General features: G+C 39.9%; 2 protein-coding genes across 12 annotated transcripts in view; both read right to left on the reverse strand.

Moving 5' to 3' along the window:
* PIP5K1B (phosphatidylinositol-4-phosphate 5-kinase type 1 beta) overlaps positions 1 to 18,135 on the reverse strand; it is a 554,522-nt gene that overhangs the window by 258,954 nt on the left and 277,433 nt on the right. The gene's annotated exons all lie outside the window — the stretch shown is intronic.
* On the reverse strand, positions 3,072 to 9,987 carry PABIR1 (PP2A Aalpha (PPP2R1A) and B55A (PPP2R2A) interacting phosphatase regulator 1). Its single transcript, XM_004004335.6, has one exon. The coding sequence runs from the start codon at positions 9,857 to 9,859 to the stop codon at positions 8,996 to 8,998; it is 864 nt and encodes a 287-aa protein (XP_004004384.3). The 5' UTR covers positions 9,860 to 9,987; the 3' UTR covers positions 3,072 to 8,995.

The following is an 18,135-nucleotide window of genomic DNA, read 5'->3' on the forward strand; positions in this document are numbered from 1 at the left end:
AATATAAGCAAAATGTGGATGGGAATCTTTGTTTTGTACACTGATGTATCCTAAGGGACTAGCCAATGTGAGGCAGGTACTCAAATCAAAATTACTTAATGAATGAATTTCTAGTCTCCTGCTGCTAAGCCACTTCAGTCGTGTCCGACTCTGTGCAACCCCATAAACGGCAGCCCACCAGGCTCCCATCCCTGGGATTCTCCAGGCAAGAACACTGGAGTGGGTTGCCATTTCCTTCTCCAATGCATGAAAATGAAAAGTGAAAGTGAAGTCACTCAGTCGTGTCTGACTCTTCGCGACCACATGGGACTACAGCCTACCAAGCTCCTCCATCCATGGGATTCTCCAGGCAAGAGTATTGGAGTGGGGTGCCATCGCCTTCTCTGTTCTAGTCTCCTAGCAAACTATAAAGAACCCAACCATGTGACTGAGCTTGTTCCACTAAGAATCTTACTACATTCCTTTCTCTTTAAAACAATCTGTGCCATTTTTGCACCCACTTATCCATCCATTAATCATCTACTCAATATAAAATTTGAGTAACTATAACGTTCTATGCACAGGCATTAGGGGCAGAAGTAAAAGGTAGAGGCTTTGCTTTTGTGCTGGTTAAAGATACATGTCAGCCTGTTAAGTGCCTTTATAGAAGCAAGGCCAGAGTATAACAAGATCACAGAGGAAAGCTATCTAACTGACCAGGGCTGGAGAGGCAGAATCATCAGGAAAGGCTTCTCAGAAGCTGTATCCCCTGGGTCTAAGTTAAGGAAAGAAGGTTGGTAGGGAGTGCAGAGGAAGAAGGTGCGGTTCTAAGTAAGGACAGAGCTTGTCATAGCGCAGCTAGTGCATGGGAGCAGGAAGCTGGGGGAACCCCAGGCAGTGCAGTGTAGCTAGGGGGTTCAGGGGGTCTGTGGAGACATGCAGATTATACTGTGTAACTGGACTTAATCCTGAAGTAAAGGGGTAGCCATTAAAGTTGATTTCAGGCATGCATTTTAGAAATTCAGGTAGCGAGTAGTGTGGTAAAATGGGGCCCTGAGAAAGACTATTTTAACTGAGTTTTAAACCTAGTATAAAGTGGTAAAGAGTTCCAAGAACTTTTATTCCTGACTCAAAGTAATCTTTGATAATAACAAAAGATAATTATCAGTATCACTGTATTATTATTCACCATTTTTTAGAAGACATAAAAGATGAGACCTTAAAGGGAAAGATGCTTGAAAAAAAATTTTAAACACACTGATTCAACCCCAAATCCCAAATGAAGTGGAACAAAGGAAAAACAAGCATTCATGAAGAAAACCACCATCAATGTCACTCTCTAGACCACAGGGAGTTCACAATGTAGTCCGAGGGCTCGGGTGCCAAAAGGTATATCCAATCCACTCATCATCTCCTCACTCCCATCCCCTTCTCAACAGCTCTCATTCTTCTGTCCAAAAGACAGCAACACTCAAGAGCTACTCGTCACTGAAGTTCCAGTCATCCTCCTGGCACTGCAACAGTAAAATCATTATTTGTCCTGAAAGTAAGGGGAAGGGATTGTCTGAATCACAGGAATGGTTGCCTCAACCAATCATTTTACTTTGCAAGGGCACAAAAGATCTTTTTCAATTGTCTTCTTTCACAACCTGCCTTGCTAGCCAAGCCTTAGATGTCAGTTTGCTTTGGAAGACCGTTGTAGGCAATTGGAAAAGAACCAGAACTACCCCTGGCATTGATACAGAACTGAACTTTCACAGGTAAATAAAAGCGATATGTTCTCTGCTCTCTAGCCTCAGTCATGCTGTCTGAGAATTTGTTAATGAGTGATTTTCACATCTACCCAAGTATTTATTCCAAAAGTTCAAACAAGAGAAATAGAAATCAGGCACAAAGAAACCCTATGTATGAGAACAAAATACCTATTTCTCTTTAAGGGCAGCAACTGGAATTTGGAAAGTTGATGCAAAATCAAGGCACCAAACACTCTTGCCAACAGTACCTATATATGTATATGTGTGTATAATTTACAAAATCTAACCTACTTATCTGAAAACTAAGGAGAAGAAATCTAAAATGGAAATAAAGGTAAATATGGCTCCAAGCATATAGAACAAGACTCATAAAGTAGGTCAGGTGTGTACATGTGCAAATGTGAGTGTACATTTAGTTGGACATGCACAAGATTGGAGTATCTGATGTTCTCTAACTTGTTATAAAACTATTTTCACTAACAAGCTACATATGTACAAATTTTATCTGCATCCACTTACTATTTCTGTGAGTTTGGGTAAATCACTTACCCTCCCTAAAGCTAATTTCCTTATTTTTAAATTTAAGTGTGGTTGATTTACAATGCTGTGTTAGTTTCAGGCGTACAGTACAGTGACTCAATTATCTCTATCTACCTATGCTTCTTCAGATTCTTTTCTCTTACAGGTAGGACCCAAAGTCACTTTTCAGGGGATTTTAAAATATTTATTGAACTTCCCAAAATGACAGCAACCTTTTAGAATAAACTGTGGCTTTCAATGGTTCATTTCCAAGTACCTAATGCAGGGATGTGACACTGAAATTTGAAGTCTGACCACCAACTAAATGCACTCCAAGTTTTCCTTTTTTGGGTCCTTTGGCTGAACAGTGAAGTGATTTTTTTATGAAGTAAAGGTTAAAAAGAAAAGTTTCTCAGGGATTGTTTGATTGTTCTAAATTTAAATCTCTAACCTCTGGGGACAGCTTCTTATAGAGAAAGAAGGCAAATTTGTTATGTAGGTAATAAAAGGTTTTTGGATCACTCTTTAAATCCTGCTGTTTAAATACTGAAATGGCAACCCACTCCAGTATTCTTGTCTGGAGAATTCCATGGACCGAGGAGCCTGGCAGACTCCATTCTGCGGGGTTGTAGAGTCAGACATGACCGAGCAACTACCACTCATTTAAATCCTGTTGCTTTTCCTCTAAAAATGATACATTTTTACCATATAGAGTTTATTTGAAGGAGGAGGGATCAAGTGGTTCTTGCTTGTTTCCCTAGGAGTATAATCTAAGGACAACCACGGATATTGTATAACTCAAGTATAACAAAGCATATATAACATATATATGTATTTTTTATTTATACATGTTTTTTTTTAAACAATCTAAAATTTGTAGTTTGGGATTTATTTCAAATAGCAAATCAGTTTTAAAATACATAAACTATGATTTCCTTCTATTCTACTTTTTTTTATTCTACTTTTTCTTAACCTCTTAGTAAAGAAAACAATCCTCCTGATTGCTTCCTCTAATATGATAATAATGTCTAGAGCCACCATTTTAAGTAAACATATCATTTGATTCAAAACAGAAGTGGTAACACTAGCAAGCTGGAAAATAGGCTTCATCTCAAAAACAAAACCAAAAGTTTGTTCATAGGAAATGACAAAAAGACTTAAATTCAAAAGGAGAAGAAAATAAGAAAGTAAGAGAGACTTGAGAAAATGTATTTGGCTTTCTCATGATAAATGGGAATAACCATTGCATTTACCTCATAGGGTTGCCATGAGGATTGAAGCACAGAAAATAGTGTCTAGGCCCATACTGAATACTCAATAAACATTAGTGCCAATTATTATTACTACTGGCAACGATTCAAGTTATTAGACCATATCCTGTTTTTCTATGAGGGAAAGCAAACAGTCTTAAAGGGATCACTGTCTCGTGAAAATCCTACCTGCCAAGCAAGGATACCTCTACTTTATGAAGAAAGCACAGTGAAAAAACTCCTCAGGAGTTCCCAAATCCAGAAGAAGAGGTAATTACTGAGGGATCAGTGTTTCTGATTTGTGAAGGGAAGGTTACCATAAAAATAAGAGATAAGACTTGTTCTGCATTTTCCAGAGAATTGGACATGAATTAAATGGTGGAACTTACAGAGGGAAATGTCTGCTTACTGTAAGAAGACTGATGCTGAAAACACTCATCTTATAAAAGGACAGGCTGCCTAAAGGAGTAAAGGATATGTTCTTACTGAGTGTGAAAGGAGGACTTTCACCAGTCAAGGATGATAAAAGATTCATCAGCAAGTCCACACTAGATGACAACAATAATATAATGACAACAACCATCCCCACAAGGATAGTAATTGATAGTTGATACTTCTACAGAAATTGCCAGCATTGCTTAAGAACTTGACATACAGAGACCCACTTAATCCCTACCTCAGCCACCCAGCTCCACAGCCTGTTTTTAACCACTACAGTATGTTGCCTGCCTCCTACTTTGAATCCTGAGCAGGTTACCTCATCTCTCTGTGACTTCATTTCCTCACTAATAAAACGAGAATAATAATAGCACTCATTTACTCAGAGGACAGTGATGAAGATTAAATGAAATAATACATATGTTTAGCAGCTAGAACAGAGCCTGACATGCAGTTAAGTACTCTATAATAGATATTTTAATATAAAGGTCATACTAACTTTTAAGAAAACTTTTTTAGTTGGATGGCAAGGTAGGGAAGGCATAAAGAACTGTCTTGGCTACAGTGAGTAATCTGACTCAAAAAAGGTTTTTTTTGTGTGTGTGTTTTTTATCATCTAAATGGAATTCAAGGCTTGCTGATTTAGGATTGATTCTCTGAATAAAATGAACATGAAAAAACATGGGCAAAACTGATAAACTGAGTTCTGCAGTGAGATCAGACTCTCCATATTCTTTGTCATGGTCAAATGGAATGTAAGATCTTGAAAAAACAGCCTAGTCCATGACCCACAGCTGACTTCTTGTAACATCTTCAAGATCTTGGCCAATCACTCAATTCCACTTTCAGCAGAACTCTTAATTGCTTCACACACTGGGCTTTACCAAGTACCTGCGTAACCAACTTCCAAACCTACGTTAATCCAATCTACTTCTTTTGCACCTGCCATCTAATGCAGCCTAACAAAACTCCTACTCACCCTTGTCACTCCTTTAAAGGTTCTCAGAGGCAGCATTAAACCTCCACCTCACTCAAGCTTCCAAAGGTCCTCCTGCCCTACCCTCAAATATCCTACACTCTTTAAAAATTGGAAAATAGAAGCAATCAGAAATTCTTTCAATTTTCATATGCCTTCCTCCATACCCCTAAACTCCTGCAACATGAATCAACATTTACTGCTTTTGTTGTCTAGCCTTTTCACTCTCCTTCCTATTGCAAAAGGGGGGAAAAAAAAGTGCTTTCCAAGACCAACTCGTTCTTCTATTTTCTGATGCTACTCAGGAAATGTCAGTTACATCACCATCTTTGGTTTGTTGCTTTGGCAACTGTTCCCTCCCCTCTCCCCCCCCCCCCCCCGCCCACCACCCCCGGTATCACACTTTTCTCTTGGACCTTCAGACTTTTTCTACTGACCTAAAAACATGCCAATAAGAAAACAATTTTCAGTCCTGTTTCCCTCATAAGCCTTGACCCTTTCCCCATTATATGCCAAATATCTGAGAGGTCTCTTGTAGGTATGTAGCCGGCTGAACAGATAAATGAGAACCACTGGAAGGCAACCCCATACCGATTATTCTTGATTACACTCAATCTTTTAAGTATGAGGTTCTGACATCCTGCAGTCACAGATTTGGTGACTACTAATTATTTTTTCCACTTACACTGCTGTTTTTAACAAACATAATAACAAAGGAAAATATAGAACAGAGTTTTGTTACATATGATGAACTGCACTTTAACTCAATGTTGATATGTGCTTTGCGGTTTCTAGCACCAAGTTTATAGATTAGCAATACTAATACCTTAAAAATGTTTTTTGAAGGATAATTCTTATATCAGCTAGCCTCTTACATTCTACAGAGTAATGACTGAAGTTATGAACAATAATGTAAATTGCCTATAAAAACTTAGAGGCTTATTGGATTTAAAACTTACCACCAATATAGAAAAACAAACTTACAGAAATAAAAGTTTCTCTATACCTTCAGGGAAGAAGATCTGGTAAAAAGTGGTAAGACAGGAGAGAACAAGATGTACTGAATGAGAAGCAAGCCAGTAAGGGTGGAATGCAAACAAGCGGAGGGAGAGGAAAGGGCCAGATTGCACAGGGCCTCCTGAGCTAGAATGAATACCTTTTGGTATACCACAAGAACAGGAAGCAGATGAAAAGCTTTAAGCTGAGAGATGTAAGGATCTGATCTGCAACTGTAAAAGGATTACTCTGGTTGATCTATGGAAGATGAACAGGTAGCCAAATAGAGAGTGTGAAGGGACAAGTGGGAATCACGAGGCCTAAGCAGGACATGATGATAGGCTGGATCTGGGTGGCAGCTGAGATGAAAAGAAGACAGATTCTAGAAGACAAGATCAATAAGATTTGGTGAATGATTAGATATGAGGGAAAGAAGAGATGTCAGTGAGATGCTGGTTTTCTGAAATTTATATACCTATATACACGGAATGCAGAGTAATATCTTGTACAATATAAGCTGAATTATTAACAGAAATTACCTATAGGAAAAGAAGACGAATTTTACATAGTAGATAAAGACAGATTTTCACTTTTTACTATATAGATACCTGCATTGTTTAAATATTTTTATAAGTAGAAGGTATACATTATTTCACAGTTAAATTTAAATGCAATAAAAAGAAACAGCATTTTCCTGGGTGAAAAGGACAGGAATGCCATTTTAGGGAAAGAAACAATTTAATCAAAGGTACAAACACATGAAAGTACAAGGCCTATTTAAAGATTACGAACTGGTCTAGGGTTTACAAAGAAGGAAGGACATGTAATTGGGACAGGATGAAGAGGATGCCTATACTGTGTTAGTGTATAGGCAGTTTATGAAGGACCTTCTATGTCAAGCTGAAGAAAGCATTCACTAAGATGTACAAAATGGTGACGCATATAAAGTTTTTAGGCAGGAAGATGACAAAATCAAGTATTTTAGAAAGTTCACTTTAGAGGCAGTACGAAGCCTGGATCAAAAGGGAGGTAAGAAAATAAGCTGGGAAATCACTTAGGCCGGGACTTAAGCTAAATTCAGGGGCAACAGAGATAGAGAAAAGGAGATATGAGACTCAGTTCACAAGCAGACAGGACATGGTGATTGAGCTGGATGTGGCACCACAGTAACAGGGAAAGTCAAAGATGCTGCCCACGGTTTTGCGTTTAGGAAATTAGATAGGATGACATAATTTCAGGTTATCCAAGAACAGGTTAAAAGAAAAGATACTAAATTTTGCTCTGGAGATGCTGAGGTTAAAGAACCTTTGGGAGTAGGTCAAAGCGCCCAACAGGAAGTTGGATATATACATGTGAATTTGAGCGACAAGGTCAGAACTGGAGCACATTAACACTGTTACCCAGAATAGAGAACTTTAAGCCTGTGGACACAATCTTACCCTTGCTGTAATTCACTGAATTCTTGAGTTGACTGGTTCCATTTATTCTCATAGTTGTAAAAATTCCATATAATTGTAACGTCTCTGTAGGCAATAACTTAAAGTGAGCCGGAACTTTTTTCCCTTGGTTTCTTGGTCTCTCTTATTTTTTTCCCCTTTCCCTTTTGTTTGCCATTCTTTCTATCTACCTAGTTATCTAGTAAGGAAGATACAGGAAATAAGAATGTATCATATTAAAAAAAAATCTGTCATTAAATATTTTCATACTTTGTCTTAATTGTAAAAGGCAAAGAAAAGAACATTTCATAATTCTACCTTTACTAAAACCTAAATTAAATAATGATTTACCTAGGTGACTCTCCCCTGATTTTCTCTGGCAAGTCACTGCCCCTTAATTAACTGACATCCCCCAGGCAGTCAACTCCAGCTGTAGCTTTAACCACAGAGGTTCCTGAAACAATCCCACAGTCCTGTTGTTGCTTACTGTGAGAAATTTGAGTCACACTGTACCTTTGTCTAACTGATGATGCCCTAGTTTCTTGGGAGGTGGAGAGGAAGGACCTGTTGGCAAGGAAACAGCTGCTTCCTTCTTGAGCCAGGGAAAACCAAGAAGGTGACAGATGGACCAAGTGGAAAAGCAGCCAAAAGTTTCTTGAGCTCCTTGTTGGCAAGAATTTTCACTGAGGCATGACTGAATATCTTATTAAAGCATATCGATGACTGAGAGAGTTTCATCTGCCTAGGTGCTCTGCTCAAGTTCAACAGGGCTTCCCACACATTTTCTACAATTGATAAAGTCTGCAGTGGTGCAAAGAACTTGGCCTCAGCCTATGTACAGTGGGTTAAGACTGCAAGGCACTGTCCCATTTAACTTCAGGAATATACCCACAGGAATGCACTATCTGGTTAAAAAAAGACGAAGAAATTCGGTATAGTAGTTATATTTGTATGACATATTAAATTACTATTAAAATTTCATTAGAAAATGTTTAAACGTTTATGTTTGTATATTTAAAAGATCTGTTGCAAACTTTCATATTTTGCTCTTTTATCAGCTTCTCGCCCCCCCCCCCTCCACTTCTATACCCAGAAAATTAAATAATCAAGAACTCCTGGGTAAAACTCACAACCACTGGATGGATAAAACTAACACTTTAAAAATAGCTGTACAAAGGTAAATTATTGTTCTTCATCAAATAGAAGTTAGCAATCACTGACAATAACGTTAAAAATTAGCGTGGGCATGAAGTATGGAATTTTAAAACATCAGTTTACTATGCTGATTAATTCAACATTTATATTTGCATCAGAACTTAATAATCCCATAAATAAATAGAGCTCTCAGTTTTTTAAAAAATCAAGGGATAACATATGTATTTAGACATATTAGCAGCGTAAAGATGTATGCTTCAACACACTTATTGGGAAAACGTCTGAAAATATTACTACACTGAATTCAAGGGCATCTGCAGGAATCTGGCATAAAAGTTCTCTAGAATAACAATATTTCAGGAAATTCCAAAAAAGGAAAAGGGTCAAATAGGAAATAGCCTCAAATTAATCGACAAAGTTCAGTGCTTGTTCCAACTTGATTTTTCTCTCCATTGCAAAAACAAAACCGAGTCTCAGGAAGGGGGGGGTGAATCACTTAGATGAAAGTTCATCTACTGGAATAAATGGAGAGGCCGCTTGGGCAGGCGACACAGGAGAGTCGGTGGTAGTGCTGACTTTCGCTGGTGAGTTACAAGAAGATCCGGCGCTGCTGCTGTTTCCATCAAGGGTATCGGAAGATACACACACACCCGGATCTGACAGCTGCGCAACGTCAGAAGAAAGCATGTTGGTGATGCCTTGGAAAAATCTCTTTGGCTGATATTCAGTTTCCATTTCACATTTTCTTTTCAATGGTCCAAGAACACTTGGTCTAATGCAATTAATGGGACTCTGGCTTCTCCGGGTAGTAAATCGGGTCGTTGGGCTGGGAATAGGACTTGGAGGCAATCCATTGCTACTCACAAAACTTTGCAAGGATGGTGAAAAACACTGCTTTCCAATTCCCCGGGTAGGCGACGGTGCTGGCGACACCGGAATGAAATCGATGCGTTTCGGGGAGGCAGATTTCTCCACGTCGTTGTCGCTCAGGCTGAAACTTTCCTCCCAGGAGTGGCTTATCTGCATTGCGTTCTGCACCTCGCGCTCGTGGACAGTCTCTCGATTGATCAAGTCCATGCCCTCCTCCTGTTTGATCTGGTGCAAGCGGCTGCTGTGCATGCGGACTGGGGAGGCCGGCAGAAGCAGGCCGTGGCGGTTCGGGAACGTTGTGCTGTTTCGCCTGGCGCTCGGCGCCTCGGCCTGGAACACCGGAGAAGTGTCACTGAGGCCGTGGATCAGGGGGGCGCTGTTAGATCTCCTGAGGCCCCCGCCGCCGCCACTGCTGCTGCCCTCCGCCGGGTTCCCACCTGAGCCCGGAGGGAGCTCCAGGTCTAGCTCCATCTTCTCCTGGGCCATGTCGCGGGCACGGAGGAGGGGGCGGTGCTCAGTCACAGACCTAGGATTCCCATTCCCCGCAGTCCAGGGCCGCGGCCGCCGCCGCCGCCACCGCCACCGAGAATCTGTCAGCGGGCTCGTCCCTCTGCGCATGCGTGCCCCTCCGCGCAAGCGCTCTGCAATGTCTCTTCCTGGCGCCGGCTGAAAGCGTAATAGCTGCGCCGCAGCCCTAGGGGGAGGGGCGAGGAGTGGTTGGTAAGGCAGTCAATGTTTCTTCCGCAAATAGCTTTGAGCGCAAACTTCCTTTAACACATGTTAATAAGGTTACCATATTCAGGAGTATATGTTTATAAAGTTACAGCTCTGAAAAAGAAGCACTTTGCGACTTTGGGTTATATGATGAGGAGAGGAGTTGGTCTTAACCCGACAGGCCTTCTCTGAGGAAGGGCCAATCTCTGGAGATCCTGAAAAGCAGGCCAAAAGGATGCGGTATATAACTCCCCGGGAAGCGAGGACTGCCAGCCCTGTGGCAGGCAGGAACCAGGAAGGGAGGGAGTGAGTATGGCCTGGAGTGGACAGTGAGCTAGCGGGATGTGAGGTGGTGGACCTTTATCCTGAGAACAATAAAAACTCAGAAGGTTTTTCAGCAAAGGTATAATAGCGACTGAAAAGGTCTCCGGCTGCATTCCGGAGAATGCGTTACTGGGAGATTAGAACAGACAGGAAAAGACAGAGAGGAGGCAATCCTCTGGACCAGAATGATGGGAATTTCAAGTAAAGTGGTACTGTAGGAAAGGAGTTGGAGAGAGTGGTAAATCTGGACACTATGCAGGTCAAGAAGGAAAAAACCAACCTGTAATTGTGTTACTATTGTTTTATGTACAATCATATATCTAACACAAGCATATGTGCTCAATCGTGTTCATTCACTATGAGGGATTAGATGAAGGAAAAACAAACAGGACCTCGAACTTTAAAAACACAATACATGGCTCATGTAATTAATATAAACTTTCATATCTCATTAAAAATCAGTTTATACTTATTCTTTAGTGTATTCAGTCAGATTCTTTTTTTCTTCTGTGTGCTAACTATGTGCCAGGCACTGTGGTAGGAATCAGGCCCTATGAAAACATTCTACTTGGGGCAGGGTAGGGGGGAGAGATAAATACATGAGCTATTTTTTAGATAGTGGTAAGCCTCAGGAAAAAAATAAAATAGGGCGTTGTGATGGGGGCACTACTGGGAGAAGGGAGGGTGCAATTAGACAGAGCTGGGATCAAAATGACAAGAAACAAGTCCTGCTGACATCTGGGGAATGAATATTCCAGCCACAGAGGATAGTAGATGCAAAGGACCAAGGCAAACATAAGTGTGGTGAACTGGCAAAACAAAAGGGCCATGCAGCTGAAGCATAAGGGAGAGAGTGATATGAGGAGTAAGAGAGTTTCGATCTTAGTCTAAGTATGATGAAAACTCACTGCGAGTTTTGAGCAGGAGAATGATATTATCTGGTTTATGTTTTATATCACTTTTGCAAAACAGGCTGAAAGAGACTAAGAGTGCAGATAGAAAGATGGATTAGGAACCATGGCAACAGGGCAGACAAGAGATTATTGGACTAGGGTTTTGTCAATGGTGATGGGGGAGAAGTAGATGGATTCAGGATACATTTTGTAAGTAGAACCAATAGGATGTGTAGATGGATTAGATTTACATGGTGAAAGAAATAAATAATCCAAAGGCAACTCAGAGATGTTTTACTTAAACTGGGTAAATGGCAGCATCATTTACAGAGGCAGGGAAAGAGTTCTTTTAGAGTAGAAACTGAGTTCTGTTTTGGTTGATTTGATTTGGAGGTGTCAGATATCCATGTGCCTAATTTGAACTGAAAGAGAGCTTAGTGATTTTTGTTTGGTCTCCTTTTTGCACTTGAAGAAAGTAAGATCCAGAGGCTGGCATAGTCAACATCACACAGCTTGTTTAGTAATGGGAACCAGTACTAGAATCCAGTGTGAAAATACTAGACCATACCTTTTCCACTGTCTCTCAAACAGCTTTTAATTTGAAATCCCCCTATTTCATTTAGTCATCCAGCTAATGAAATAATGTTGATTATGCATACTTATTGGAGAAGGAAATAGCAACCCACTCTAGTATTCTTGCTTGGAGAATCCCAGGGAAAGGGAAGCCTGGTGGGCTGCCATCTATGGGGTCGCACAGAGTCGGACACGACTGAAGCGACAGCAGCAGCATGCATACTTATAATTCTAGGAACTGATTTAAGTGTTCCAGGTGCCTGACACTATTTAAAGTGCATCACATGTAGAACCTCATTTAATCCTCACAGTAACTGTAAAGGAAGTATCATTATTCCATTTTTCAGGGGAAACTGAGATGCAAGGATTAAGTAATGTGCCCAGGATGACAGGAAGCAGGGGACCTCATCCTTCTGGCTCCAGAGCACGGGCACAATGCTGCCTCCTCCATGTGCAGTAACACTTCAGACAGGGAGAAACCATTTCCAGATTGTCTACACCTTTGCAAGTGCAATGGCATTTGAGAGAGAATTTGAAGGACAGGTAGGATTTTAATAGACAATATTTTATATAGATTTGGCAGCATGGGTATAATATAGTGAACTTGGCTAATACATGAAGTACATGGAGAAGAATAGGTAATGGGGAAAAGATGGAAATTAAAGTTGAAATCAGTATTGGAGCTCTGAATGCCAGGAAAAAGTGCTTGTATTCAATGTGTGGGGCAATAGGGAACGGTTGAAGGTTTTTAACAAGAGGAACAACACAATGAGAGCTTTACTTTAGGGCCTTCCAGGTGGCCCTATGGATCATAGAGAAGAGAAATGGAAGAATGGAAGGTGGAAAGAACCAACATGTTCTATGTGCCCAGGGCTGCCAGTTACTTTAAACATTTATCATTTAATTTTCCTTATAATCCTATAAAGCAGATACTGTTATGCTCATCTTGTAAAAGGGACAATTGAGGTTCAAAAATTGCAAAAGGCCCTATAGCTACATGGAAGAACAAAGATCTGAATGAATCTGAATCAAGATGTCACTTCAAAACCCATATTCTTTTTGATGCTTTCTCCATGAATTAAAGATGGAGAATTTGATAGCTAACTCTGAGATGAGTGAAGTTGCTCAGTCGTGTCCGACTCTGCAACCCCATGGACTGTAGCCCCCCATGCTCCTCCATACATGGGATTTTCCAGGCAAGAATACTGGAGTGGGTTGCCATTTGATGAAAGTAGAATCTAAACTAAAGTTGGGAATGGCAGGAAAAGGAGATGGATGTGGAGACTGGAAGGTAACAACCCAGATCCTGACTGTCTGGATATACAGGGGACGAAGAGAGAGGAATCACAGACAACTTAAGTTCGAGCATGTACAGCTGAACAAATGGTACAACAGTATTGAATAAGAACAGGCGAGAGAGGAAGAGCTTCCAGAAGAAAATCAATATTAGATGAGTAGGAAAAAAGTATTAACCACAATCTATAGCATGTTGCTAATTTGCATATTACTAAATTAATTCTAGCATGACTCAAATGTGCAACATTGTTCATGTATGTCTGGATAAACAATAATTATCTTCACTAATAAAGATCAGAGATAGTGATAACCACAAAATCAAACATCTATGCTATTTGGTTCTTACCTGAACATACCTATTAGAGATCTTCACCCATTTCCCTGTTTCTACCCTTGTCACTTGTCCACCCAACCTTCAAGGTCATCTTTAAAATAAAATGTGAATAGTCACTTCCCTGTTCAAAACCCTTTGGTGGATTCCCACTCAGGAAAAAAGCTGAAGTCATTACAATGACCTATAGTGCTCTGTCTGGGTCCCTGCCATCCCTCTGCCTACCCACCTCCAACTGCTCTCCCCGCTCACTGCTTTACCTCCAACTGCAGGGGCCTTCTTACTGTCCTTTGGCCCACCAGGCATGCTCCCCCTCCACTCAGCTTACTCTTCCTTCCAGTGGACATCTACACTGTTCCATCCCTTCAGCTCTCTGTACAAATTTCATTGACTAAGGTTTTCCTTGACCTTTCCTTATAAAAAGCAACAGCAGAATCCACCACCAAGCCTACACTCCTATCCCCTCACTGTTTTCATTTATCCTCCAGGGCACCACACGACAATACGTATATAATGTTTTCTTGCCTCTTTGTCCTCAAGAATGCAAACTCCATGGGGGCTCCCTGCTATAAACCCAGTATCCAGAACAAGGCCTGGCATATAGCACTCAATAAGCAAGTGTTGAATCATTGTATAAGTGAATGATGAATGAATACACGGACTAATATAGCTCTGTCCAAAAGGGAAGAGAACTCTAGTTTTTGAAAATCCAGCCTAATAGGCCTTTCTAGACTGATTCTGTGTGCTCTTTACTCTGATAATTCTTCTCATATCAAGACTATCATTAGTTACAGTGCCCTCCAGCCCATGCAGGTAGGTTACCTGAATGAATCCAAGATGTGAACTAAGACATTTAAGTTCTAAGTTTCCATTCTTTTTTAACCATCTGCTGATATACACTTGACAGAATGAAAATGCTCAGAGCTGAGAATTCTAAGCAGTGTTACTGCTTCCTCTCAAAGGAATAAAGAATAAATGGAGAAAACAGCAATTCAGCTATTAAATAAAAGGCAAAAATGCAATTCAGCCTGTTGCAGAAATAACACCAGATGCAGGATCTAGCTCTTCCCTGAATCAATTCACCCTTCTGGTTTTAACTCTGGGTATGAAGTAAATACCAAACTTAAAAGTAAATCATAAAAATCAAACACCTACTTAATAAACTTTACTGTGCTTAATATTTTTTTCAAACTAACACATAGCTGCCTTTTAATTCCTAGGAGCAATTTAAAATTAAATCTTCAAGCATATGACAAGGCAAATATGCATTTCTGAATCCATACTGAATGTGAAATACAAAAATGTGTACATGTACAATCCGAGATGAACTGAAAATGTCTCCATATCCCACATTAACTAATATCACCAATCTAGAACAAAAATATTGCAGAGGAAAAGTGTACTTTCAAAGTATAGGAACTCAGGAGTGTTTATTGGTACAATAACTTAGGGGAAATGTTTGGTAGTACATCGTACTACCTACTAAAAGAAAATATATATACATGTTCTACGATTAAGAAATTCCACTTTGGGGTATACAGCCAAAAGAAAATTAGTGTTTATGTCTATTAAAAGCCATGTACAAGAATGTTCCTTGCATTATTACTTACAATAGCCCCAAACTGGAAACAACCCAAATGTCCATGAACAGAAGAGCACTATACAGTGAATTCTTTACTCAACAACATGTGCATGTATAATGTTGAATGAAAAAATCAAACACGAAAGAGTACATACTTTATGACTTCCTCTTTATGAGGTTCCAGAACAGCCAAAAGCAATCTACAAAGGTAGAAGTCAAAACAGTGGCTACCCTTGGGACTAATATCCTGCTCTGGGTGCTGCTGACACAGGCATAAACATATGTAAAAAAATCATTTTAAAATTAATTAAAATGTACACACTTTATTGCATATAAAGTTAGTCCTCAAAATGTATCAATATAGAGAAAAATAGAATGGGAACTGGAATCTAAATGGAAGACAAAACAGAATAAGAATGAAGATCCTTTGTTTAAATGCTAACCATGAGTCTAAACTGGAATGCTAAGCTTCCAAATCTCTTTGACACACAACATTATCAGTGGCCTTGACAGGACAAAGAAAGGAGACAGAAACATATACACACCCCGCTCAAGCTACATTTCACTGGGGCCCTAAACACCAATAAGTCTCCAGCAGCCTCACACAAACACTGGACACTTGTCTGAGGTGAGTTACAGATCACCGACAGAACCATTGGTTCTCCTTGGCACTGTTCCCAAAGAGCCCTCAAAGTTATTTATTTCTGAGACGGCATGAAGTCAAGGAAATGAAGCTCATTTCATAGGCTTTGACTTTCTCAACTGCAGTCTGTGTATTCTGCCCAGTTGGTTCTGCCATTTCCTCCGAAGCATAATTCATCAAATGAGACAAAAGTAACATCAAAGAAACTCAGCAGGGGCTGTTATTACATATGGAAGGAATGAAAAATGTGCTTGAGGATGCGATTCTGGCTGCAAGGATCTTACTTTGTTATCATAATGAAAGAAAAATAGATGATCTCAGGAACTGTGATCAATCCTTTACTGGACAGTTTCTGAGAGCCAGTAAGTACAGACTCTTCATAGCATATACCTCGAGGGCAGTGAATCTAATCCTTAAAACTTAAAAGCAGCACCAAGGATTAAAAAATCAAAGCACAAGTTTACTGAAGGGCTTTTGACCCCCTCACCTTTCGTCTTTGATAACAGCTAAAAGGCTATCATGTCACTTGCATGAAGCCACAGTCTTTAAATGGAGGAAGTAAAAAGGCAAAATGGGGACTTCAAAGGTCAGACAGAAGAACCTTACGGCCTAGGGCCTCAGCAAAGTTCAGACAAATAAATGTGAATTGTAGTTATTTTAATTTTTTTTTCAAGAGAGAATATCAGGGAAGATATTAAAAATAGCCATCCAGTCCCCACTCTCTAAGTCCTTCAAACAGAAAAGAACAATGAGTTGGTATCATTCTTTGTTGTTCTTCACCACTTTCATACATTTTAGGCAGCACCCATTTTTTAATGCCTTCTTTTAAGCCATAAACCAGGGTTTTGATTGTTGTTCTTTACTGTTTACATGTTACATGTTTCTCTCTGCCTGTTTGCTATCTTTCTCCTAAAGGATTAACCCAATCAGCAAGCGGGGGAAAAAGAACTGATGGCTTTATGGATAATGTATAAAGTTAATTTTAAAACATGCAAAAGTTGCAAATATAGTTGCATTTATATACCTGGGCCTTCCAGTTGGGTACCTGGGAAACTTCTAAAAGTGTTTAACATATTAGTGCCAGTAGGACTATAGCAAAAAAAAAAAAAAAAGTTCCATACCTGGAGTCAGACAATTGTACTTCCAGCACAGTGACCTTAGACAAGTTTGTCAGCTTCTCTGGGCTTGCTTTACTCATTTATAAAGTAGAGACACAATGTCTTTGTTGTAAACATCAAATGATGTCCATAATAGGCCTTGTAAGCAGTAAAGACTCCAAACACACAGGCTTCTCTCAATGAAAATACTCCATGCTATGACTGCAAAATGAGTCTGCCTACCCTTCCACTCCTCTCCTGATTTGGAACCAGTCCACTGTTCCATGTCCAGTTCTAACCATTGCTTCTTGAACTGCATACAGATTTCTCAGGAGTCATGTAAGGTGGTCTGGTATTCTTATCTCTTTAAGAATTTTCCACAGTTTTCTATGATCCACACAGTCAAAGGCTTTGGTGTAGTCAATAAAGCAGAAATAGATGTTTTTCCAGAACTCTCTTGATTTTTCTATGATTCAACGGATGTCGGCAATTTTATCTTTGGTTCCTCTGCCTTTTCTAAATGCCTTTTCTGATGCTGAAACTGGTTCCAAATTGGGAAAGGAGTATGTCAAGGTTATATATTGTCACCCTGCTTATTTAACTTATATGCAGAGTACATCATGCAAAATGCCGGGCTGGATGAAGCACAAGCTGGAATCAAGATTGCCAGGAGAAATATCAATAACCTCAGATATGCAGATAACACAATCCTTATGGTAAAAAGTGAAGAGGAACTAAAGAGCCTATTGATGAAAATTAAAGAGGAGAGTCAAAAAGCTGGTTTAAAACTCAACATCCAAAAAACGAAGATCATGGCATCTGGTCCCATCATTTCATGGCAAATAGATGGGGAAACAATAGAAACAGTGACAGACTTTATTTTTTGGGCTCCAAAATCACTGCGGATGGTGACTGCAGCCATGAAATTTAAAGATTCTTGCTCCCTGAAGAAAAGCCATGACCAACCTAGACAGCATATTAAAAAGCAGAGACATTGCTTTGTGACAAAGGTCCATCTAGCAAAGCTATGGTTTTTCCAATAGTCATGTATGGGTGGGAGAGTTGGCCCATAAAGAAAGCTGAGCACCAAAGAATTGATACTTTTGAACTGTGGTGCTGGAGAAGACTCTTGAGAGTTCCTTGGACTGCAAGGAGATCCAACCAGTCAATCCTTAAGGAAATCAGTCCTGAACATTCATTGCAAGGCCTGATCCTGAAGCTGAAACTCCAATACTTTGGCCACCTGATGTGAAGAACTGACTCCTTGGAAAAGACCCTGTTGCTGGGAAAGATTGATGGCAGGAGAAGA

The sequence above is a fragment of the Ovis aries genome, chromosome 2 (genome assembly GCF_016772045.2).
Source record: "Ovis aries strain OAR_USU_Benz2616 breed Rambouillet chromosome 2, ARS-UI_Ramb_v3.0, whole genome shotgun sequence".
Lineage (NCBI taxonomy): Eukaryota > Metazoa > Chordata > Mammalia > Artiodactyla > Bovidae > Ovis > Ovis aries.

Coding starts and splice junctions, on each gene's coding strand:
- PABIR1 (XM_004004335.6), bottom strand. CDS start 9,859: ATGGCCCAGGAGAAGATGGAGCTAGACCTGGAGCTCCCTCCGGGCTCA.